At 40.8% G+C, this 26,265-nt stretch overlaps 1 protein-coding gene across 3 annotated transcripts in view; it reads left to right on the top strand.

The window, feature by feature from the left end:
• Window positions 1-24,485, top strand: part of KIDINS220 (kinase D interacting substrate 220) — a 225,988-nt gene extending 201,503 nt beyond the window's left edge. For all 3 annotated transcript variants that reach the window (XM_077488746.1, XM_077488745.1, XM_077488744.1), the window contains 4 exons: window positions 10,193-10,330; window positions 12,657-12,755; window positions 15,852-16,073; window positions 17,657-24,485. In XM_077488746.1, the coding sequence (XP_077344872.1) occupies window positions 10,193-10,330; window positions 12,657-12,755; window positions 15,852-16,073; window positions 17,657-18,880 (1,683 nt within the window). In that variant the 3' untranslated portion in view covers window positions 18,881-24,485. The remainder of the gene's footprint in view (window positions 1-10,192; window positions 10,331-12,656; window positions 12,756-15,851; window positions 16,074-17,656) is intronic.
• Window positions 24,486-26,265: the final 1,780 nt, after the last annotated feature.

Genomic DNA, 26,265 nt, shown 5'->3' with positions numbered 1-26,265 from the left:
TCAAGTACAGATACCAGTATACATTTATGTGCCTTATGAGTAAGGTACTGATATGAAATGCATCAAGGCACAATGAGTAGTTTACTTCTGTTTTTTGCCAATCGTTTTAAAAAAAGAAAAGCTGTATGGCATCTGGAACTGGCTGAACAGAGAGATCAAGAGTGACCTGTCTCAGCTGCATGTCCGGTGAGGGGGTTCGAGGATCCAGGTTTTTTTGGAAAATGTGGAGGGAGGGGATTGCAGGTTGCTGAAGACGGGGATTAGTGGTCCTGGTCTTGTGGAAAGTCTGTAGGTATTTGTAAGTGACCCAGCATTTTTGGTTTTGGGCAGGGCCTAAAAAGATAGTGTTGGTTGGTGGCATTTGTATTGACAAAAGCCAAAGCAATGCCTTTAAGGCTAAGAGGATTATATGGTTTTCCAGGAAACCACCACTTTTTTTTTATTCCCAGCGTTCTACAAGTGAAGCTTGTAAGGAGTGCTGCCTATGATACAGTGAAGCTCAGGAGACCTATCCCCATTAAGTGCTTGAGTCTTGTCAAAGATCTGGCATATACACATGTGGTCATTTTCAATTTAACCTCTTGCCGTCCGCGCTATAGCCAAATAATGGCCACAACGCGGACCTGAATTTCTGGGAGGCTGCGCGCTATAGCCAAATGCCGGCCACAGCGCGGAACTGAATTTCCAGGAGGCCGTCGTGCAACGGCCTCCCCTTTGCACGCACGCCCCCTGTGATCACTGAGTCACCGAGACTCGGATGATCACAGATCCGAGTAAGGGGCCGGCCCTGGCCTCTTACCAAGTGATCAGCTGTCAGCCAATGACAGCTGATCACATGATCTAAACAAAAGCTTGGTAATTTTTTTTTCTCCTCGCGCTGACAGGGTGAGGAGAAAAAAAGCCGGTTGCCGCCTTATCTGCAAGGGACATCAGTCCCGAAGAGGCAATTCTGCCTCATCTGTGCCACCAGTACCCCCTGCCAGTGCTTGCCCATCTGTGTAACCAACCAGTGCCCATTATTGCCACCCATCAGTGCCCATCACTGCCGCCTCATTAGCGTACATCCATGATTGAGAAAAATTACCTGTTTGCAAAATTTTATAACAAAATATATAAAAAAAAAAAAAAAATTTTAAATTTGTCTTTTTAAATTTTAACAAAAAATAAAAAACCCAGAGGCGATCAAATACCGCCAAAATAAATCTGTGGTGAAAAAAAATTATAATAATTGAATTTGGGTACAGTGTTGTATGACCTTGCAAATATCATTCAAAGTGCATCAGCGCTAAAAGCTGAAAATTGGTCTGGACAGGAGGGGGGTTTACGTGCCCAGTAAGCAAGTGGCTAAAAGCTGTGGATCTTACATTTTTGAAGTAGGAGTCGGGCAAATTGATGAAGATCTTCTAGAACTTGCAAAGGACCTATTCTGGAAAACTATAGTCAAATATTTATTTCCTAAGATGGAAAGTGGGGGAGGCTGGGAATATTCCTGCAATGTTTCATTTTTAAGGGATAGAGGCTATTACCAGGATCCTGGCTGTGGGGTTACTATTTAAAATGATCCCTAGTGATCCTGCTATAAAGGTATTATTTTCAGGTACTTCAGTTATAGGGTGAAAACACTCTGTCCCTGTCCCTGTAATGCGTAGTTATGCTGTTAGAAGTAGTTGTTTTGATATAATACTTTTTAAATATCATTCAGTTAGGGCTTCCTTAGCTTTTAATGACCTCCAATTCCATCTACATGGAATGATCCTTCAGATGCATATCACAATTTATTTATGATTTCCCTTTCATTTTGCACACTCAGAGGTTAAAACATCGACCCTGACGCTTGTTCTTACACTGTGAGTTTCCAGCAAAAATGGGTGTACTAAGCACAATAAATGCATCTGCAGGGTCTGACTTGAACTGACCCTTATTGTCCTCTTGGGTTAAATGCTGGGGGGAAGAGAGCTGGCATAGGAGGTGGCCATTGCACTTACAACCCCAAGAAAGTTTCCTACAAGTGGATGGCAAAGAATTTCATTTTTTTAACACTATGGAAAAATAGGTAATGTTTTTCAGACATCAAGAAGTCGAGAAGGAACTTATTGCATCGGTTGTCCTTTATACTTAGATTTTAAAGTTGCTCTGCCTAAATTGGAAAAACGCCTTGCTGAAACTCCCGACCTTTCACGTACTCTCACTTACAGGGGCTGACCTCTCTTCCAGGCAAAGGTATTTTTCCTCAAACACACAGAACTAGGAAACTGGTCATTGTAGGCAGCTTTCAAGTACCAAAAACAAGCACTTCCTAATTTTTTTTTTTTTTTTACATTCCTATGGCCATGAAATTTTAGCTCTTAGCCAAGGAGTTGGAGGACACAAGCTAGTATTACCTATATACGTTTTTCAGCTGTCCTTCTACCTGTTGAAGTATGCAATATGTTTAATTTCTCTACTCATTTTAAATGGTACATTGGATATATTGGAATAAGTAGTGTAAACATCTGACCGTTTATTACTCACATTTTAAGATATGTGGCATATGTTCTCCCTCTAATCAAAACTGTTGTAAAGGAAGTAAAACCAATTATGAAAATAAACATTTTCTAAGTGATTTCCTGTTTTTTAGAAATGTAATCTTAAAATTCAATTTGATGGCAAGTTTGAGTCATCGACTATTAACTGTGTAGGCATGTCATGTCACTGTGCACACCATCAGACATCTTGAGACAGGTAGACAAACTCTATCTGCCAAATCGCCCCCCTTGAAAATCACATTTTTGTTGGTTTTCAGTCTGAAATGAAGACGAGACAGTTTTTGCTTTATCCAACTGTATTTACTCAATGCAACTTATAACATCCAAGTGAAAGAACACCAACATCCCAGCAAAAATAAATAACAGAATCACTGAGTTGGAAAAAGGATCCCCCTTCCTAAAAATGACTTGTAAAGTCAGGTGTGACTAATCGCCTCAATGACACACACAGCCATTTGACTTTCATCTATGATCAGCTGTGGTCATTTTGATTAGCTCAACATGAAAAGAGCTTCCCTGGAGTATTTTAGTCCCTGGTAGTGCAACTGAAGCAAACAATTAACCATGGGCGGCAAGGTAAAGTGATCTCCGAGATAAAGTTGTGGATAGGCACAAGTCAGGGGATGGATACAAAAAAAAGTCAAAGGCTGCATCAATGCCTAGAAGAAGAATAAAAAGTGGAAGCTATTTAGTACAACATAGATTTTCCCTGAATCAGAACTTTGCTCCAAACTGGATGAAAGAGCCAGGAGTAAACTGGTCAGATAGGCTACCAAGAGGCCTACAGTTACAAGCCCAAATGTGGCTTGTATGGGAGGGTTGCAAGAAAAAAGCCACTCCTCAAAGGCCACATGCAGTCACGACTGAGCTTTGCTAAAACACACTTTAAAGATTCTGAGGCCGCATGGAAAAGGTTCTTCTGGTCAGAGGAGACTAAAATGTTATTATTTGGCCTCACCATCCAAATAACACCATCCCCACATTATAGAATGGAGGTGGTAATATCCTGTTATGGGGTGATGATTCTCTGCTGCAGGGACTGGAGCACTTGTTAGGATAGAAGAAAAATGGCATCAAGTTCTTGAGGAAAATCTGCTGCCCTCTGCCAGAAAATTGTCAATGGGAAGAAGGTTTGCCTTACAACATGACAATGACCCAAAGCACACAGCAAAAAATACCACACAGTGGTTGAAGGAGAAAAAAGTTAATGTCCTTGCATGGCTTTGTCAAAACCCAGAATTGAACCCTATTGAATATCTAAAGAATGACTGAAGACCGCAGTCCACAAATGGTCACCATCAAACGTAACTGCAAAGTGCTGCAAAGAAGAGTGGGCAAATATTGCAAAGTCTAGATGTCCAAAGTTTAGTATAAACAGATCCCTCTTTTTCCAACTCAGTAATTCAGTTTTTGATTTTTTTTTTTTTTTTTTCTGACATGTTTGTGTGTTATCTTTCACTTAGTGTTATATATTGCACTGTGTAAATACAGCTGGATTAAACAAAAACTGTCTTCATTTCAGGCTGCAACACAACAAAATGTGATTATTTTAAAGTGGGGTGATTATTTTCTATACTCTATACCCATTGTATATATCTTATAGATATCCTTTACCCCTCAGTCGGTTACTAGGCTCCCATGGTTTTCAGTACCATCTCTATGCTGATGACACCCAGACCTATCTCTATACTACTCAGCTCACCCCATCTGTCCCTTCGTGCATCTCTATTTTATTAACTGACATATCGATAAGGATCAGTGGTATCAGCAACAGGATTGCTGCGCATAGATCTGCAATTAAATTAACCAGCAGGAACACATTCTGTTCTATAATTAAAAAGACGTATTAAAAAAGGGAAATAAACATCACTTAACAGATATAAGAAAATGAATGCATTACTGACTCACCCCAAATAAGGGGTGGGGCTCCCAGAGCCAGGGTGCAGATTGTTCCAAATTGTAACTAATGCCTCGAGGGGGACCAGAGTTAGGGAAAGATGGCTCCAAAAGTAAAGTTATTACATTATAAGTATTTGATACTAAGGATGGGTTTGCATGGAGGGGATCCAGTGGATGGACTCCACTAGCTCAGCGGTGCATCGCTTTGTTGATCCCCCCGCTGAGCAGGCAGATGACAGGTCTGTCTCTGCTCACTGTGTAGTAACAAACCTGTCAGAGCCCCACTGTTCTCTATGGGGAGATTGGATGAAAATGGACAGCCTAGTCCGTTTTTCATCCCATCCAATCTGCTGGACGGATGGCAAACGTATCGCCATCCATCGATTTTGAGTGGATCTTGTTGGATTGGATGGCAGGCGCGTGTCAGTGGACACATCTCCTTTGACATCCACTTGCCCATGGAAGTCAATGGGTGACCCGATCAGATCCACCTGAGCAATGGTGAGGCAGATCTGAGCGGGTCGATCATGTGAAAGGGGCATTATACTGTGGTGAGTTTTCTTTTTAGAGCCATCTTTTCCTAACTCTGGTCCCCCTGGGACCTTAGTTACAGTTTGCAACAAATTCTGTTCTGACATTTTTCACCAGTTTCGTGCTTGCCAAAGTGCTTGGTCAAAGAACTGGGAAAGCCCTGTGCCAAGCACAAAACATGTCAAAAAACAATTGAATAGATCTGGTGGAGCCAAGCTGAGTCTGCACCTGAGATGAGATAGGAGTGTGGAGCCTGATTTCACATGGAGCAGCATGCAAAATGTTTGATATTAGGATGTCGCACCAATTTTTAAAACTAAACTCATATTTCCCCACTCCCAACATTTCCCCCAAGATCAGTAGCACAAGACCAGTCCCTCCCCTCATGCCAAGGTGCTAGGTATAGTACTGGATTTTGACCTTTCCGCTGTATGTAAATCTGTATCCAAATCTTGCTGTCTGTGCCTCCATAACCTCTCCAGAATACGTGCTTTTATTTTTATTTTATTTTTTTACCAGTGACCCCAGAAAGCTGCTAATTCACTCCTTTAACCGCTCGCCTTGCCTTCTAGAGAGCCTAGGTAGAGGCAGGCCAATAGAAGAGCACTCTCCCCTTCATTCTATCATAAATTCTGCTGATGGACTCATCCACCTCAACAACTAATCAGTGCCCACTGCCCCTCAGCCAATCCCTCCACTGACTTCCATTCACCTAACTGATACAATTCACAATATTAAAACTTACTACCATCCACAACTCTGTCCCAAGCTACAGACATGAACAAATTTGTTGATCTCCATTTATTAAAAAAAATGAACCTGCAATTTTTTCTGAAATAACTTGACACTGACAAAATCGGTATCCATCACTCATTTCATATTTGATAAAAATCAGACTTCGCTTTTGTTTTTTTGATTCAGTGGGTTATTTTAAATAATAAAACAAATGACAAGGGCAAAAAAGATTGGACCCTTTATTTTATATTTTGTTGCTTTTGGAGGCAACCACTGCAAACAAGCAATTTCTGTAGCTCTCAAGGAGACTTTGTATCTGACAGCAGGTACTCTTCTTGAGCAAACTGCTCCAGATGTCTCGAGTTGCATATTTCACCTTTTCATACAGTGAAAAGAGGTGAAAAACTTTTCCAAAATTTTGTTCTTGGCCATTCTTTGATGTTTTTTTTTATATCACTTTTCTGATAGAGGACCCATGACCTTTGAATCAGACAGAGCTTTCTGACACTAGGCTGTAGGTTTCCACTTCAGAATGTCTTGATAGCCTTGAGATTTTCACACGGATTCAAGGCACCCCTTCCAGATTAAGCAAAACAGCCCAAAAACATAACCAAGCTTCCTCCATATTTCACATTAGGTATGGTGTTTCTTTGAAAGTCAACATTTTTCATCTGTGTGCTGATGTCAAGGACTGAGAATGTTAAGGAAAACATCTGCTTTACTTCTCTATTAGGAGTATTTTTTTAGTGCCAGGAACCAAGGATAATGATCTCTGTTACATTTACATATTTTCTGGAGAATTAGAAATGTGGGGTTGGTGGTTATTCAGGCCACTGAAGGAAAATTATTTTAGACTGGATCAGCCTTTCTCAACCAGGGTTCCTCCAAAGGTTTCCAGCAGTAAGATCTGTAAAGGGAGATTAATCGTACTGACCACAAAGCTAAGGAGCATTCTCTCCACTCACAGTAATTTACTGTGAGTTATAGATATTGTAACTATTGGCTGTACATTCATTAAATATCGTGTAGCCCTTTGGAGGTTTGCATTTGAGGTCCCTATAACAAGTAAGATGACGACCACTGATGACAAATACGCACAGAAAATTTATGACAGAAAAAAGACCAAGTGGTCTGTCAAGTTTTCACCATATTTGCTACCGGTCTCTGGACTTATTCTGTCTTATCATAATCTTTTTTTGTAAGTGAGATCTATATAGGGTAATTGGGGTCTCCTTCCTTCTGCTGGTGATCCCTCTAGTGATGTATCCTATAATTCTATTCGCTTTTCCCACTGCCTGTCCACACTAAGTACTCCCAAATCTTTTTCCTATGTAGTGTTAACACTGTACCCCCAATGTTGTACTCTCTCAATGGATTCTATTCCCCTAGGTGCATTATTTTACATTTATAAACATTGAATTGCATTTTCCACTGCTTTGACCAATCTTCCAGCAATTCCAAATCATATTCCATGTTAGACACCTCCAGTGATATCTTCCCTGTTGTGTGTATCTTTTGTGTCCTCAGCAAAATGACATACCACTAACTTTTTAGTTATATCACATAGAGATTAAATAGAACAGGACCTAGTACAGAGCCTTGTCGTACACCACCAGCAAGTGGCCTAAATGAACCCCATTCACAACTACACTCTGGTATCTATCCTTTAGCCAACTGCATATCCACTGAACCACCCAAGCAGGGCTGGACTTACCTTTGGGCTTGACTGGGCTCAAGCCCATGGGCCCCACCCAATAGGGGGCCCCGCCAAGATACATAGCCGAGTGTAGTCGGATCAGCTCTTCTCACAGTCACGCCCAGTCCGCCCTATGATGGACATAACACAGGGACTGAGCGTGACTGTGAGCCAAGCTGAGTACACTTGGCTACTCTCTGCTCCGCTGTGGACTGCAAGAGGATCCTTAGCCGCCGACGAGAGGACCCAAGAGCCGCCGAGATACACAGGACTCTGTATCTTGGTGGCGCCATTTTTAAATTGCAAGACTGCAATGACAAGGCTGCAAATGACACTGGGGCATGGCTGCAAACGTCAAGACTACACTGACAAGGCTGCAATGACACTGGACAAGGCTGCAGATGGATGGGCAAGGCTGCAGATGGACACTGATAAGGCTGCATTGATGGGCATTTAAATGTAAGTTTTTTCCTTAAACTCCCTCCTAAAAGTTTATTTCCTTAAAATTCCCTCCTAAACTTGGGGTGCGTGTTCTACGCCGGCGCGTGTTATACGCCAATAAATACGGTAATGTATAGAAGGTAGGGCCCAAAAGTGACTCAAGCCCAGGGGCCCCCACCACCCTAAGTCCTGCCCTGCACCCAAGGGTTGCTTTCTAGCTTGTACAAATTTTTATTAATCATTATGTGGAACTGTATTAAATGCCTTGCTGAAATCAAGATCTGTTATGTCCATAGCACCACCCTGGTCCAAAACATTGGTACTATAGTTAAAAAATGTAATCTGATTAGTCTGACACAATCTGCCCTCAGTAAAGCCATGCTGCTTTGGGTCAAGAAAGTTGTATGTTTTTAAGTGGTCAATGATCCTTCTTTCAGGAGTTATTCCGTTAACTTGACTACAACCGATGTTAAACTCACTTCCCTTGAATTGCCATGCTTCTACCTCGATTCCCTTCTTGTGAATAGGTACAATATTAGCTGTCCAACAGTCATGGGAAACTTCTCCTGTTAGATGAGATTTGATTAAAAAGATTAGTTAATGGCCAACAACTAAGTTCTCTTTGAACATTGGGATGAATACTATCAGGGCCCATTGCTTTATTCAGTTTCCAGATCCTTTGCTGCTAGAACCAATATGCACCCCCACCTTGTTATTAGTACAATGTATTTCTGAGAAGACTGAACAGGAGTAATTATTTAAAGTGACATTAAAGGCTCTCTGTTATTTAGAAAAAAAAAAGTTTTACCTGCTCTGTGCAGTGGTTTTGCACACAGCAGCCTTGATCATCCTCTTTTTGGATCCCCCGTCAGCGCTCCTGGCTCCTCTTTAGCCAGTGCCCCCAATAGCAAAATGGTTTTGGTGAAGCATCCTAATCGTGTGAAAAGTGTAACCTATTTTTTGCCTTTTTCCATATGCCCATGTACTTGTTTTTATGATCTCCTGAAATAAATTCATTGCATCGAATTGGGAGTGCAGCCGTTCCTTTTTCGTCTTCATGTGCCCCCAATAGCAAGTCGCTTGCTCTGGGGGCAACTGTGCAAATTCTCAGGCACTTACTGACATGTATAGACTGTGCTGAGCTGTATGTGTTTTGCACTGTGTATACTGACATGTATGAATGGTGTACTGAGCTGTATGTGTTCTGCACTGTAATTTCTGATATGTAAACATAATGCATTCTGTATGCAGGCCAACTAATCGGCTGACCAACTAATTGATTATGATCATAGTTGAGAACTATTTTCATCATAGTGTATGCCAATTAGTTGCTTCAGCCCTATCCCGTTGTACTGTGATTTTTCCATTGCTAATGTACCTAAAAAAGGTTTTGTCTGCTCTAATACCTTTAGCTAGTTCCTCCTCCTCCTCCTCCTCCTCCTCCTCCTCCTCCTCCTCCTGTGCTTAGGATGGTAAACTTTAACAGTGCCCACTGATTACGGACTCCTGTCGTCTTTACTCCAGCCTTTTAAATCATTTGACAGCTACAGGGTTTTTCAATGTCATCGTTGTCCCCAGTCTTGGTCTGAAGGCATGTGCTCTTTGTGTTGGGACCTAATTGTATGCAGGAGTTGCCTGCTTTTAGCAGTTAGTAGCTGTTCTTTAGGGATTCTTTGAGTACAGTATAGAAACCATAATTTTTGGCTTCTGACATTAAATGTGTTTAATCAGACTGGTGATTCTTTCTTTGTGCTCATATCTTGTCCGCCACAGACGATTTGAATGTTCACAAAGCCCTTTTATACACTGGCCGGGACCATTGTTGACAATGGGGGGGGAAATGGAACATAAGAGGTTATATTTTCAAAGATGCTTATTATGTGATCAGCCAAACCAACAACCCATCATAAAATGGTGTCTTTTGTTTGGGGCAGTAGCGATTGTTTCATTTTTGTTGTTCACAAATGCTTGAACACCTAGGTAAATTAAAAAATGTTAATGTCTTTAATAGCACTATTACTTTCTGGTGAACAACTACATTCTTTAGTTATTTATTCCTTTAAAGCTGATGAAATAACTTTTCAGTTCAGTGTAATTAACGAAAATATGTCTGCTTTCTGAATTTCTGTATTCTAGCTTGAAATCAAGCTTGCAAAAGGACTATGTGCGCTGTATCTAATGGGGGGCGGGGGGGGGGGGGTTGTAGTGGATAGGTGGGCTTTCAATTGGAAGAGCTCAGATGGTCCCATATATAGGCTGTAATAATGAGGGAACTTGGCTTTTTATTTGCTTATTTTATTGGCTTATCTGTTTGCTTTTTTATTTATTGATCTTCTCTGCTTACACTGTGTTCATCTGTGAGCAGGTTAGTGGTGGCGGTGTGGCAACTGCGCACTCTTCTGCACTAAGTGCCTTGAATGTGGATGCAGTGTGTGAAAAGCTGAAGCAAATTGAAGGCATTGAGCAGAGCATGTTGGCACAGTACACTGCAACCATCCGCAAGGTGAGTTTTAATGCATTATTTTTAATAATTCTAAAATAAAAGTTGGTTTATCGTGCCAAATTGTAAAATCATATATTCATTCCCACATTATATTTCAATGATTTCTAGCCTAACTGCTATTTGAACGATCTTGAAGTTTGTAGACTTTGTGAAGATCCCCAGAAATGTACTTTCTTGAATTCTGTGAGTAGGCACTGCTGTGTCACATTTCACAGAGCCTGCCTTCTGAACTACAGAGGTGCTGAGAGGAGTTTCAGGAGGCGGAGTCTGTAAGGAATCACTACGTGCAGGCATTAAGGTACCATGGGATATGTAGTCCTTGAAAGTAAAGAGCAGTGTAGAAGCTCCAAAGCATGCAGGGAATCCAGGAAGTTGTGTAAAGAGATGGTCAGCAGACAGGCAGCAATTACAACATGAAAGGAGATTTTTCAAACAAGCTTATATTGGATTGTCAAGTATAACTGTTTATATTACCAATACAATGCTGATGTTTTAAAATGAAACTGTATGTTGTGATCATAGAACTCCTTTAAAAATTATGCACAGCTGCTAGCATCCCTTAGACTCCAGTGGCAGATTTTTTATGAGTTTCTTGTCTGTAAAAACCACCCCAGGAAACCATAGGGAAAGTGGGACATGAATTCAAGTGTGACCCAGTTCCTACAATACTGAGCTTTTCTTCCTCTGGGTCTTAAGTATCCTGGGAATAATGCCATAAAAGGGATTTTTACATGGCGATTTTTTTTTTTTTTTTTTTTTTAAAGTGCACCTTTATCAGCTGTCAAGCAAGCATAGCCTTTGCTAAGCAGTCCCTAAGATATGCCTGCATATACCTTTTTGAGTTTCTGACCATCGTGCCCACCTTACAGATTTATGTTGTAGACCCCAGCTCCAAACTTGGAGTTCCAGTGCCCACACACATCACCTAGTACAGAGTCCTGTGTCCTGATCAAGGTGGAGGAATGCGGTGATGAACTAGGAGTGCAGAGAGAGAGCACACATGGGCAGATCACATGAAACCCAATGTGCATGTGTTTATTGGGGAAACGTGGGTGTAGAGGAGGGGGCAATGAGATATTGCACACAAAAAATTGTCCACAGGGCAGCAATATATCACAGAAAAGATAGGCTATGTAGTAACAATATGGGATTGCAATAAGGCACAGCAATGGGCAGAGTCCATAAACCCACAGCAGCGATTCAAACACAGAAAGTTACACAGTGGTATTACCCAGTAGGAGTAGTAGAGGTAAGGCCGGCACACAGGGCTGTAATCTGGGGACCACAGGTTGACACAGCAAAGGTTTAATCCTTATCACAGAGAAGCAATCTGGGCACATAGCATGATTAAGTCCTTAGGACAGGGCAGCAGTCTGGGCACACAGCAAAGGTGCATAGTGGTCTGGCACAGCAAGGGTTAAGGGACTTAGCAGCCAAGAACTTCCAGGCATGGGAATCCAGAGGTCCTTGGAGGAGGAAGGCCAGGCAGGGGTCTTCTCCAGTTTGCTGGGTCCTGGAAAGGTGAGATCTGAGCTATTACAGAGCTGGGTGCGGTTCCGTGTGTCCAGGTATCCCAAACTTGCTGTCGGGTCAAACTGGCAACAGGGTCCACCCCTTCCTCTCCTGCCCCACAGAGGGGTGCGGCATTTGTCTTAGGCGAGCACTGAAGTGTGGCAACAGCAGGACTGCTCTGTGCCTGCAAAGGGACTTAGGGATGGATTGCACAGTGACAGACCTGTAGCCTGGATTCACCACCCTGGATTCACATGCAGGCACAGCAGGAAGGCAAACCGCCTGGCACTAGGCTAGGAGGACAGAATGGTGGGAAACTGCTCCCTGGCACCCAGCATGGATGTTATGTGATCTCTGTGCGAGCGCCAGGGTATGTAAAGAAGGTGAGGTGGGTGACTGTGACAGATGCATTGCATTGCATTGGCGGGGGGGGGGGGGGGGGGCATGCCAGGTATAAGTTCTGAAATTTAATATTGGCATATTGGGTGCCAAATGTTGGGATCTGAGGTGCACTGGGAGACACTGGCCAGAAAACAAGTTATATACAGTAACCTGGTGCTGCCAGCTCATTTACTAGGCTTAACTTTATAATAGAGCTAGTTCATATACATTCCCTAATACGTAAAATTTATTTTTCTTGCTATAAATGTATGTTTTCAGCATCATTATAGATTGAATATAACCATTGGATTGCTAGCTTTGTGGAACATTTTGCTACTGACAACTATGCCATAGCAGGTAGAATTTATCTTTTCTATCTGAGCTTAGGGCAGAATTGTCATGCTTTCACTGACTTATTCTGTCTCCTCTGTAGGCAAACATCAATGGTCGAGTCCTGGTACAATGCAGCATGGATGAGCTAAAGAAGGAGATGAGCATGAACTTTGGCGATTGGCACCTCTTCAAGAGTGCAGTAAGGATTCTAGTCACATTTTTACTTGTTTGGTCTGATAGTCATTTGACTGCATGTGGTATTTCATAGTTAGTTCTGCTTATTACAGGCTGAGCCTCAGTGCCTGCATCCACTAGCTTGTATTATTTTCCTGTATTTCTCATATTTTGCTTCCTGGACAAAATGGCTTTCTGATTGAGAGTAAATTAATTCCAGGCATTGCGTTCTTAAAGATTTCCTGCATCTCTACTTACTCATCTCATATTTATCACACTCAGCCATCTAAGTGAAGTTGCTTAACCACTTACCCACTGGGCACTTAGACCCCTTTCCTAACCAGGCCAAGTTTCAGCTTTTGGTGCTCTCCCATTTTGAATGACAATTACTCAGTCATGCAACTCTGTACCAATATGACATTTTTGTAATTTTTTCATACAAATAGAGCTTTCTTTTGGTTGTATTTGATCACCGCTGGACTTTTTATTTTCTGCGCTATAAAGAAAAAGACCGACAATTCTGTAAAAAGAAAAATGCATTTATCTTTTTCTTTTATAAAATTTAGCAAATTAGTAATTTTCCTTCATAAATTTTGGCCAAAATTTATACTGCTACATATCTTTGGTAAAAACAACCCAAATCGGTGTATATTTGGTCTTTGTGAAAGTTAAGTCCAGAAGCTATGGTGCTAATCTCTGAAAATGAATCACACCTGATGTACTGACGGCCTATCTTATTTCTTGAGACCCTAACAAGCCAGCAAAGTACAAATACCCCCCAAATGACCCATTTTTTTTGGAAAGTAGACATTCCAAGGTATCTAATAAGAGGCATGGCGATATTTTTGAATTTGTAATTTCTTCCCACAATTCTTTGCAAATTTAAGATTTTTTTTTTTTACAAAATTGTTATATTAGCAGGTTATTTATCACACACAGCATATGCATAGCACAAATTACACCCCAAAACCCATTCTTCTACTACTCCTGAGTATGGCGATACCAAGTGTGTGAGACTTTTACACAGCATGGCCACATAGAGGCCCAACATGCAGGGAGCGCCATCAGGCATTCTAGGAGCATAAATTACATATATAATTTCTTGACTACCTCTTGCACTTTTGAAGGCCCTGGAGCACCAGGACAATGGGAATACCACCAAAATGACCCAATTTTGAAAAGCAAACACCCCAACATATAATATGAGGCATAATGAGTCTTTTGAATATGTAATTTTTTTTCAATTTTTGGGGAAAATGTGGAAAGAAAATAAACGCATTTCTTTTTACACAAAGTTGTCCATTTATACAATATATCTAACACATAGCATGTATATACCAAAAATGAAACCCCAAAATAGATTCTCCTACTTCACCTGAGTATGGTGATGCCACATGTGTGAGACTTCTACAGCCTGGCCCCATAGAGAGTCCCAACATGCAGGGAGCACTGTCTGGTGTTCTAGGGGCATACATTTAAAATATAATTACCTATTACACTTTTGTGAGTGTGGCATGGATGAGAACTGATGTGGCATGGGTGAGCCATGGATGGAGATGGCTGAGTATGACTGGGTATGGCTTCAGAATGGCAAAGATTTTTTTTTATTACAAATTATGTAGCAGACTTCAGTTCCTCTTTAAGCCAGCCTTAGATGGATCGTCTCTCAGCACGTTCAGCAGGGACCAGCTGAGATTTGATCCAGCATGTCAGATGTTTAGCATGCTTTTATTGTTATAATCTAGCCGCTAGCAGCAATCAGCATGTTCTCCCAGCAGCGACGGTGCCCCACATCCCCCTGCTGAGAGAACACAATAGCTCTGGGGAAATCGAGCGATTTTTTTTTTTTTTTTTTTTTTTTGATTTTTTTTTTTCTCCTGTGACCTGTGGTTACAGGAAAGAAAATCGCATTACAGATGTATTCAGACGATACAGCCAGTTTATAGTTAGATCAGTCAACATCATTATACCTATAAACTCTTCCAGACCCCAGGAGATGTTCCCAGCCTGAGATTTCTAGGGGCCAGAGCTGATTGGTTTGGCAAAAATTTTTCAATGCCGGATTCCCCTAAGAGAGGTCATTTGTAAAGTAACCAGGACTAACACCTCCCACCGCTCGTCAGCACAACATGTGCATTCACTTCATGTGAACAGTTTTTTTTTTAAATGCTCCCCCCTTTCATCTGCATTTAAAAGCAGTACAATGCTTGGATTCCATGGCCACATTCAGCACCTTAACCTGTTGCTGAAATCTCCTTGTATTGAAACAGACAGTAGTGGCCAAACAACGATTAGGAGCAGCTGAGCATTTTTTTTCAGCTGCCCCTGAACTCCCCTCTATTATCTTATCAGTATCATGTACACGGGGTCATTTATAGTGTTTTCTAGGCAGTTGAGTTTAGAAGCATTTTTGGAACGCAAAAAAATGTGTTTAGATGAGTATTCAGAGGCATTTGAAACGCCAAATGCCTGTAACCACTGCTAAAAGCGGCAACTCGCGTTTAGACGTTTTTAATTTTAACCCAAAAAATGTTGTATGTTTTGTTTTTGTTTTTTTGTTTTTTTTACAAAAGCTTCTAAATGTGGCATGTAAACGTGGCTGAACGGACATTTTTAGACACTGGTTTATAGCTGTCAAGTTAAGTTGTTCAGGAGAGGTTAAAAAACGTCCCGTGTACATGAAGCATTATGGGAAAAAAAATGTTCTGGCACTTGAGGCCATCATTACTTAATTTCATCAATTAAAATCTACTTGCTAAAGGGTAATTTAGTATAATTGAGAATCTGCATGTTTTATCATTATTACTATATTGTTGGCCATGAAAAAAACAGGAACATCAGCAGGAAATCTCATTGGTCAACTCCACAAAGAGATGTAAGGCGGTGCAAAAGGATGGTCAACATTCCACCCTTATATCTCCAGCCTGCTAACTTGACACATGAGCCTGAAAGTGAGCTATAGAATCACAAAGCATTTTTGAAAATAAACTGTTGTCTTACTTTCCTGTTCGCTTGTGATATGTGATGGTCGTAGTGGTATCTGTATTATTGTAGAGGGGGCACTAGAAAATTGTATTTGCTTTGTCAAGTAATTTTGTGTGCGTTTTTATTTCTGCTAAAGCTTCAAGAGATGAGAAGTGGTGAGACACAGATACATCATGATGATACCCGTATGACTGAGCCAGTGAGAAATGTAGCTGCTCACAATGAGATTAGCCGGCGTCCAATGCCAAGCCAAGAACTTCCACATACTGACCTCGCTGGTCAGAACTACGATTTCAGCTTCAGCTTTGAAGAACTTAACACACTTGGATTTGAGGAGGCACCACAACGTAATTGGCAGGTACAACGCAACTTAATTCTTTTAATTTCATTGTAAAGGGTGCTTAGCCTTTGGAACTATTATTGAACTTGATGTCCAATACTACAAATCTGAATGTGGCCTGGCACATCTGGGCATCTCCAGCTGTAAGTTTTACAGTTCATCAATGGAATGATAAATTTTAGTGTATAAAAAAACTGCAGCTAATTAGGTTAGGAGTAATTTATTTCTCTGTTCACTGAGCATTGATTGGTAGTTGTCTCATTGGAAGTATTGCATTGCCTTTTTTCTGGATGACCGCATTAGAATTTAAAGCGGAGTTCCGCCCAAAAATTGAACTTCCACTCAGAGGCTTTGACAGGTATCCTGTTCCCACTTACGGGAGACCAGGCAACGGCGATCTACATCAGCAGCTTGGTACCCCTCCTCCTCTCTCCTCTTCTGCCTTCACGCATGCGCAGTATGGGCCTGGCCGTGAAGCGAAAGACTACACTGCTGGGTTCCCTTAGTAGCAATGGGCGCATTAGCACCTGACAAGCCATTCCGAAGATCGCCTGCGGTGCCCACATCCCTGGACTCCAGGACAGGCAAGTTTCCTAATGTTAAAAGTCAGCAGCTATTGACTTTTAATTTTATAAAGGGACGGGCGGACCTCCTCTTTAAAAAAAAAAATAGGCAACAATTAAAACGATTTTGTTTGTGTTCAACTTGCTATGCTATATATTTTTTGTATATAGTGTTAAAAGGTTCTGTAGTTCCATAAAATATCTTGCTTTAGCGAAGGTCAGTGTCTAGTTTTTAGTTCTCATCTTGTTACTCTTTGTGAGAACGCCACCCTTATCCTTTGCACATCTACCTATTCGATTAAGAACACCTGTAGGATAGACCTATAGGAGGTACTTTTGAATTGGTTTTTACATGCAAGTTTTGAATTGATAATCTTTTACCTTTTAGTGAGTCTATGGTCTGGAATGAAGTATGGCTGTTAGGAGACCCCGCCTCACTTGCTTCATGTTCTGGGTCAATGACTCGCTAGCGGTGAAGTAAGGATGCCAGCCCAGCAACGTGCTACTTAAATAACTGCTGGTAATAGCAGTTCCCATATATCATTACAGGTTCCCTATATTTAAAAGAAAACATTTCTGATGGATATAAAGGGCAATTGCATAACATGTTTGCACATACATGCAGCAGCTTACAGTGCCCCATGCGCTTCATGCATGTCTGGAGATTCTGATTAGGCAAGGGTTCGGTACCACCTGGTGGTGCAGAAGCATGCCCCCCCCCTCATCGCCTACAGATTAATGTTGGCTGGTGAAGAAATTCAAAATAGTAAAAAGGAAGCTCGAGAAACATAAGAAGTTTGAAAAATAAATGAACATGCATTCGCATAACTGGTCTTTCAGATTTTGTGTGCCTTTAGTGAGATTATGCCTTTTTCTTGGATATGCAAAGATTAGCCAGTAGATTGAAGGAATTGTAGAAGATGGCCAAGTACATGGATAATCTAATGACTTAAAAGTAATCCATGATTTAATTGTAGAAACATTTTTTTTTTTTTTTTGCAGTAACTGATGCTGTATTGATGCTCATTTCTGTTTCAGGGAAAGGGACACAGAACTCCAAGCTTAACCAGTCTCAACTCACAGGAATCAAGCCAGGAAATCTTGCGGCTGACTGATAAAGTTCAGGCAGAATACAGAGATGCTTATCGGGAATATATTGCACAGATGGCACAAATAGAAGGTGCTGTGAGTTCTACTAGTGGTCGATCCTCTCCTATGAGCTCCAGTGCATACTACATTGGGCAGAGCACATCTGTGAGCTCCATGCACTCCACTTCAGAACAAGACAAAGGGAAAGAGGAGCAAAAGCTGGAAGATGGAAGGAAGCCATTTTTGCTGAAGAGAAATGATGTTGTTGATTACACATCTTCCACAGCTTCTACAACTGATGCTTCCCCATTGGACCCAATCACAGAAGAGGATGAAAAGTCTGATCAGTCTGGTTCCAAGCTTCTTCCCAGTAAGAAGACAGCAGAGAGGACAAGCATATTCCAAGGAGCTGATATAAAGCTTAAGGGAAATGGGATGCGCTACCAGAAGCTTCCAAGCGATGAAGAGGAGTCTGGACCAGAGGAGTCCGATAACACTCCTCTTCTAAAGGATGGCAAGGACAAAAATCCAGATACTAACACAGACAAGAAAGTGTCCGAACCAGAACCAGTGAGGACATTCATCAAAGCAAAAGAATACCTATCTGATGCTATATTAGACAAGAAAGACTCCTCTGACTCTGGCGTGAGGTCCAATGAAAGTTCACCAAATCATTCTCTCAACAACGAAGGCAGTGATGACCCCCAGCTTGAAAAAGTTAACCTTATTGAACTTGAGGATGACCGCCTGCGTGCAAAGAGGGGAATACCAAACAGTCTAAGCGGTCTGCAAGACTCTACAATAGCACGCATGTCAATCTGCTCGGAAGACAAGAAGAGCCCATCTGAAAGCAGTCTCATAGCCAGCAGCCCAGAGGAGAATTGGCCAACTTGCCAGAAAGGCTACAATCTCAACCGTACTCCCAGCACAGTCACCCTAAATAATAACACAGCAAACCAAAACTTTGAAGAAACAGAAGCAGCAAAAGAAGAGTCACCAATCATAGTGGTGCCTGGGTCCAGCCCAGTTCACAATGAAAATCTGAAGAGATTGACCCACAAGAGAGGACAGCGATCAGGATACAGCCGCCTGGCAAAAGATTCCTCAGAGTTGCACACAGTCACATCTTCTGACTCTGCTGGCTTTGCGGAGGAACGAGAGAGTATCCTTTAAACTCAATCTCCATCGTTTCAATCCCTGTCAGCATCCATTTTTTTTTAATTATTTTTCTTTCTCCGTTACCATTTTTTGCCAACCTCATCCAACCTTGAACCTTAAGCACTTGTAATCCTTAACACATCTTTCTTAAAATGTTCTGGAAAATATGTAAAGGCAAAAACCAGCAACTAACCTAGTAAAGAGCACTGAATCCTATCAGCAGCCATAATGCCTCCTGCAGATCTTTCTACTGCTCTTTAATGTGACAAGAAGAGAACATCTTGTTCCAGAAAGTTTTATGACCATTAGATTTTGTGCTCTTCATTAGCCATTTCATTATTCCATTACATTCACATTTATAAGCATTATTGAACCATCATGAGCTGAAGTAATGGACAGTGAGATTAGACCTGTTAATTTGATACTTTTATAAGGTCTTTCCACGTAGCGCAATTTTTTTTTTTTCTCCTGCTAAATGTCCTAAATGGTTAGCGGTTTCCTTAGTGGACAAATTTCGACTACTTTCCATACTAGGTTTTTGTCACTCAGCTGAAAGAACAATCCAGAAATAGTTGCCAATAAAAATCTTTAAATATTTGGATTCACCTAACCAAATCTGATCAATATCAATTGTATCATAAAATCAATTTAGGAAGTCTTTAAAAAAAAACTCTTGTTATCCCAGTTGTAGTCCAAAGGATCATCTTAGCTTTGGAATTTAGAGTTCTTTCTTATACACAAGTTAATGCCAACTTGGCTTCAAGCAGATATCCAGAAAAAATACTTTCTTTTATTGTTAATTATCCAGAAATGTTATTTGCAATCTTTGCCAAAAAAGTCTGGAGGTTGGTTGGGGATGCTAAAAATGTTTGTATTAAGCAGCAAGCTTACTGTGAGCTTCTGCAGCTCAGACTGACTGATCCAGCTTGTGTACGGAGAAGGATAGAGCTTATCATGCTTCCCTTCCTCTCGCAAAAAGATGTGTATACATTTCACTGAATGCAAGGCTTTATCTGAAAAGGAGAGCGAAGAGTAGGATGAGTAAAACCATAAGATCTCCCCTCACCCATTCATAGGAAGCCTTGTTTTCATTGAATAGAATACAAGGCTTTTTGTTAATGAGAGAGGAGGTTAAAGCGATCCAGGACAATCCTTCACTGTATGCAAGCTGGAACTTGCGATCTGCGCCGTAGATGTTCATGGCTTGCAGTCTGTTTTTAGCATAATAAAAAATTATTATTTTTAGCATCCCCAGCCACTCTCCAGGTGTGGAAAGCAAAAGATTGTGCACAACTTCCCCGGGCCATTCACAATATAAAAAGTACTCCTGGAGTTCACATTAAAAGCCAGGGAAATCCTTAGCTGGGTGGAGAAACCATTTAAAGATCTATAGCAGTATTTCTCAACTCTTGTCCCTTGGTGTCTGCCAACAGTGTATTTCAGATCTCACAGTATCAACTGTTCTTTGTAGCCTTTATCACATAACCAAGCTGCATTTTCTCCTGAAATTCTAGGTAACGTATACTGTTCAATGCCAGTAAGGGATAGAGATCAGAACCGCTGTGCTAAAATCAGTTTCAATGAGGATGGAAAGTTTGCTGGGTTTACACTAAGTGGTGTATTGCAAGTCTTCACAAATCTATATCACAGGCAATCCAAAACTTATTAAAGAGGGTGAATCGGCATTGTTCACACTTGTGAGAAGTATAAATGATAAATAATTCAATAGGTGGTTTGAGATTTAAATCTGTGCAAACCACTACAGTTTCTAAGACTGACTATATTAATACAATGGGCAGCATTGTCAGAATAGCAGCTAATGTTATGACATGTGCTTATGATAACTGAATTGCTGAAACAGCATAAAATATCAAATATCTACATAAAAATGCAGAGGGCCCCAAACATATTTTCCCTAGCATAAATTCTTCACACCAGTGACTAAACACAAACATGACTAATGATTTTTGGAACATTCATTTTATGTCAGAAACTTGAGTTATTTCTATTGTGCGCTGTTTATATATTAACCACTTGCCAACCAGCCGGCGTTTTCATACCGCGTCAATGTGGCACGATAGCGTGAATCGCCGTAGCTCTACTTCGGCTCATGAAATCGCTTTTGTGGGCGTCCGTTCCCATTGCCGGCGGGGGAGCCAATCGGCAGGTCCAGCGAACTCTACATCTGCTGGGCACCTGCGATCGTTCCCCAGTGACAGAACGGGGATCTGCCTTTGTAAGCAAGACAAATCTCCGCTTTGACAGGGGAAATCAAACAGATCCTGTCTTTCTGCTATGCAGGAAGATGGATCTCTGTGTTTCCCCAGTCACACAGTCCCCCGTACAGTTAGAAAACCCAAACAGTGAACACATTTAACCCCCTTGATTGGCACTGATGTTAACCCCTTCCCTGCTAGTGTCATTAGTACAATAACAGTGCATAGTTTTAACACTGATTACTGTAATAATGTCACTGGTTCCCAAAAATGTGTCAAATATGTCAGTTAGGTGTCCGATCTGTTCATTGCAATCCCAGTAAAAATCACCGATTAGCTACCATTACTAGTAAAAAATAAAAATGCCATCAATCTGTCCCCTGTTTTGTAGATGCAATAAAATGTGCGCAAACTAATCCGTATAGGCTCATTGCGATTTTGATTTTACCAAAAATATGTAGCAGAATACATATATATTTTTTTTTTTTTCAAAATTGTTGCTTTTTTTGTTTATAGCTCAAAAAATAACTGCAAAGGTGATCAAATACAGCCAAAAGAGAGCTCTATTTATGGGGGGAAAAAAAGAACATGAATTTTGTTTGGGTACAGCGTTGCACGACCACGCAATTGTCCGTTAAAGCAACGCAGTGCCGTATCTCAAAAAATGGCCTGGTCAGGAAGTAGGTAAACCCTTCTGGGGCTGGTTAAAGTGGATGTATCTCCTATCTACACAGTAGGCAGCCATTTTGTGGACTATTTCATGTTTTTAGTTGGAAATAATGGCTTTGGCTCATGGCTTGATGATGCCACGAATGTCTGACTTCATGGGCAAGCTGGTTATGGTGCATTGACCTGTGTATCTTCAGCAAGGCAGCCAAGGTCCATTCTTTTGTCTCTGGTACTGTTTGCCCTGTGCATTGATGGTGCCTTTTGAAAGACCCAATACATTGTATTTGAGAAGAGCGTCACACTACAATGTGGCTGACCCTAATTTGCCTGGGACTTTTATATAGGCTTTACCAGTGTCTTGGATAACACTACTAGCTTAAAGCATGAAGCAGAAATCTGAGACGTGTGACAGAAAACTTTCCCCATGTTATTTGTCCCCTGATTATAACTCAGTGATTCACTACTTAGATCTACAGCTATTTTATGTATCTATTCAATATTAAAGTGGTTGTAAACCTCAGACATGAAATATTAACAAAGCATATTCCTCTATAGTGTGTACTTGTCTCAATTAAAAAGGAATACTGTAAGTGTCATTTCTGTCTGCTGCTTTGTTCCTCTTCTATCTGTAGGAGTCACTTTTGACATTTTTTTCCTGACACCAAGAGAAAAAAGGGTGATGGGGAGGGGGCCTCAGCTATGTTCCCGTGTGTGTGTGTGGGGGGGGGGGGTCCTTTCCTTCCCTTCCCTTCCTTCCTTTCCTCCCTTCCTTTTTTCTTCCTTCCTTCCTTCCTTCCTTCCTTCCTTCCAGCTCTTAGAGCTCTCCTCACTGAGCTCTGCAGTGTGTAACTTCAGCTCTCCGCCCCCTTTTTTTGTTTTTTATCTAAGTCTCAGACACACTTCTAAATTGAGCACTTTGAATGGATGTAGAGAAGACTGTAGGTGAACAGGTACAACTTATGTAGGAGGACTTGTTTAATCTCTGTGTATTACCAGGGGATAGTCTCTTCACTGGGTATATGTAAAGGATTTACAACCACTTTAAGTGTTAGGCTTCCCTTCTATGGGAAAATCTGATAGTGATTCAGTTGAAGGCTGTGAGTCTTGGAAATCTGTGACATTGAGGTTTGCAATCAGTGGACAACACAATATTCATGAATCCCCTTTGTATTTTAAAGTGGAATTCTTTAATAATTGTGCTATGTTAGGTCCTCAAATATTTTCCTGGTTGATTTCACCTAAACTTGATAGTTTTATTTGATTTTCATGCTAATGAGGGTTTAGGGTCACCTTGTCTCTTGTGAACTCAAATTAGCACATTGTGTTGAGCAAATACTAGTGAAACACACTTGTACAATAGTAATTCTTTCCAGTGGGCATTTGTTTCAGTAATTGTGAGATTATGTTGTGCCATACCAATGTTTGATGTTCTAAGTGTTTGTGATGCATGCCTTGATAGTGTCCTGGTGAACTGCATGCTGTAGACCTATAGATATCCTTCCTGGTCAGGAGCCTTCCTCGCCTGTCTGTATTTTAGGAGCAACTCTAATAAGACAATACAATCTGTAATTGTCCATAGACGTTTGCCCAGTCATTGAGAACTCTGGCAAGCGTGAATGAAGTGATATCATGGTAGAATGGTTGAAACTGTCCATGCTGGACTAATGGCCAAAGGAATATAGGAATAAAACACGGGGACATTCTTCAACATCCAGCTAAAAGGCCAGTTTATCCAGTTTTGAAAATAGGGAGTTATTCAACAGCACAACAAAAATGTCCATATAATTGCAGTCAACAACACTAGTAATAGGGTTGCTTGATAAACACTTAGCAATGGGTTTTTTAAATTAAAAAAAACCTAAAATAAATACACTTTATTGTGTGCTGCCAACAGCAAGACATTTGTTTTCTCCAGTGCCATTTAGAAAAGAAAACTAAAGCAAATATCTGTTTGCTGTCTTCAGTACATCCTCCTTTTCTCTTAAGACCAGCTGTGTGCACATTTCTGGTTTGGTATGGTTCATGGCACGCTTTAACCCTCAGATAATAGATCTGTATAATCATTTATTCCTATGGTGAGTGCAGGTGTCATATGTATGAACACTGCTCTGAAGATGCTTCAATTTTAACAATAACTGCCCCATTCACAACAGGCATATATAAGATTTAGCTTTCAGAAAAAGGCCTGCTGCAAATGTTTATTATAAGCCAGCAGACACTAAAAAAAGACAAGCCACCTACCCTTAAAGGGTCACTATTGGTTGTTTCATATTCAAAAAGTGGTTTATGAAAAAGCTTTTAATAACATTAATTGTTAAAGCAGACCTTAAAAATATACAGCCCGCATACTAACTGATTAGTTAAATGTACTTAAAGTATGAAGGATGTAAAGAAGCCCCTCCACAATACCAGTCCTATCTGTGCTCTGAGCACTCAGTGGTCTTGATGTGGTTGCCAGAGCTCCTGGCACTGACTTGTGCTGCCGGTCAGTACAGCTCAGTGGAGTTCCTTGGTCATAAGATCTGTGCTTTGTTTCACGGCCAGCACAAGACGGTTTCTGAGAAGTGTTCATGTGACGGTGGTTAATATGAAAGGTATGTGCTAGTGTCTCTTGTTGTCAGACTGTTTAAATGCCATTTACCTGTCCCCAAGCCTGCATGATGACAGTATTTCAAAACCTAATTAAAGTGCTGTTAACTGTCTCATAATGTTGGAATAAAACAAACTGTAAACCGCATTGTGTTCTGTCTTTCCTGATTGCATTTACTGTAGTCACCAATAGAAATATTACTATATCATCACTGTATGCTGTATTAAGTGTAGAAACTGGTATACCTGATGATCGATAAGTGGATCTGGTTAGCAGTACAGTGGCATTTTTAGCAATTTGGGGTCTTTTTTAACTTTACTATAGTGCAGTCCAGGAGGAAAAAAAAGACAGGTCTTCATCAATTGCAGAACATCAGCCGATTTATGCTCCACCACATGCACTCCAAGGCAGGAACGGAATCATTTGAAATGAAGAGGGATGGCTGCATTGACTCTCCTCTTGGGTGTCACTTAAAGTTAATCTTCTAATAAACATTAACACTTAAAGTATACCTAAGATAAACATGGGGTCATTCATTGCCAGCCTTCTAAGAATATTTGTTTTGTTTGTGCCTCAAATATTGAACTCAGTGGATCATCATATTAGCCAGCTATAATTTTTTTGAAGGAGAGGTCACCAATGGCACCCTTATATTCTCTCAGTACGGGTTCATTTTAACCCTAATCAGTAGATTGTTTTTTTTGTTTGTTTTTTTAGAATGAAAAGACAACAGTAGTGTTGCTATAGAATTAGTTCAGAGGTGTCCTACAATTTCACAAGGGTACAGTACGAGGGCCATATCATATGTTTTACAAATATTTGCATACTGAAAAAAACATTTTTAAAATTGAATAAAATTTAAATTAAGTTTAACATGGAGCCTTTTTGTACTAACTGGCATGATATGATTCAGAACAGAAAAAGCATTTATAGCAGTAGTAAATCCGCAGATGCTGGGAAAAAAAAATTCCCTGCAAGGCATTGTCATAATGTGCTAGTATGCATCGCATTACTAGCACATTATAAGAAACTTATCTTAGAACAAAGCACTCCAGCGCCACAATGTCACCACTGAGAGGGCTGACATCCCCCAGTCCTCCTTCCGGGTTCACGGCCTGCAGCTACATGAGTGGCTGGGGGTGAGATGACCTTACTCCTGTGCATGCAGGCAGGAGCCGCCATTTACAGCACAGACTCTGAAGGTCCAGCACTGTAAGCCGAATCTTCAGAGTGCATGCATGAGATTTACCATACCTACAGGTAAGCCTTATTTTACAGGCTTACCTGTAGGTACAAGTGGTGTAACAGAGCTTACTGCCACTTTAAGTAAAACAAAGAAATACCCCAAGATGTCAGCCCATCAGAGCCCCCCCCCCCCATAGCAGAGACCATTAAAGTTTGCCCTAACATCAGGGTCGCTTTCAGTCAGAAATTTAAGTCGACTAAAATGTTCTAGAGATTTTTTTTTTTTTTTTTTAACAGAGAAGTTTATTGATTTTTTTCTTGTATAACATTGCAAAACAGTAAAAAGGAAATAAATACCAAGACACAATTCATACTGGTTCACAGTGACATCCCAGCTGATCACATATACAGGTCAGAGAAACCAACAGATTTACCCCAGTGATAGATCAAAGACTGTCATTCTGTATTCTACACAAGGAACCATTACATTAAGTGGTAACAAAACCTTCTAGTATGCAAGAGTATACCCAAGAAGAGTAATGCGTAAAATTTCATAGCATAGTGAGCAAGGGAGCATAGCTCACTAATAAAGCAGCCATGATGTGGAGTAGTAAGGGGAATTGAGGTGGAAGGAAGAAAAGAGGAATAAAAAAGGTTAAGCAGGAGAGGGCGAGAGAAACATTTGAAGGCCATCAGATCGTCATAGGTCAAAAGCCTTAACCCAGGAATTCCAAATTTTG

Source organism: Lithobates pipiens, unplaced genomic scaffold (assembly GCF_037356315.1).
Source record: "Lithobates pipiens isolate NorthernLeopardFrog02 unplaced genomic scaffold, aLitPip1_a1.2 Scaffold_18, whole genome shotgun sequence".
Taxonomy (NCBI): Eukaryota; Metazoa; Chordata; class Amphibia; order Anura; family Ranidae; genus Lithobates; species Lithobates pipiens.
The sequence above is the reverse complement of the archived record's forward strand: the minus strand, read 5'-3'. Positions and strand labels throughout refer to the sequence as shown.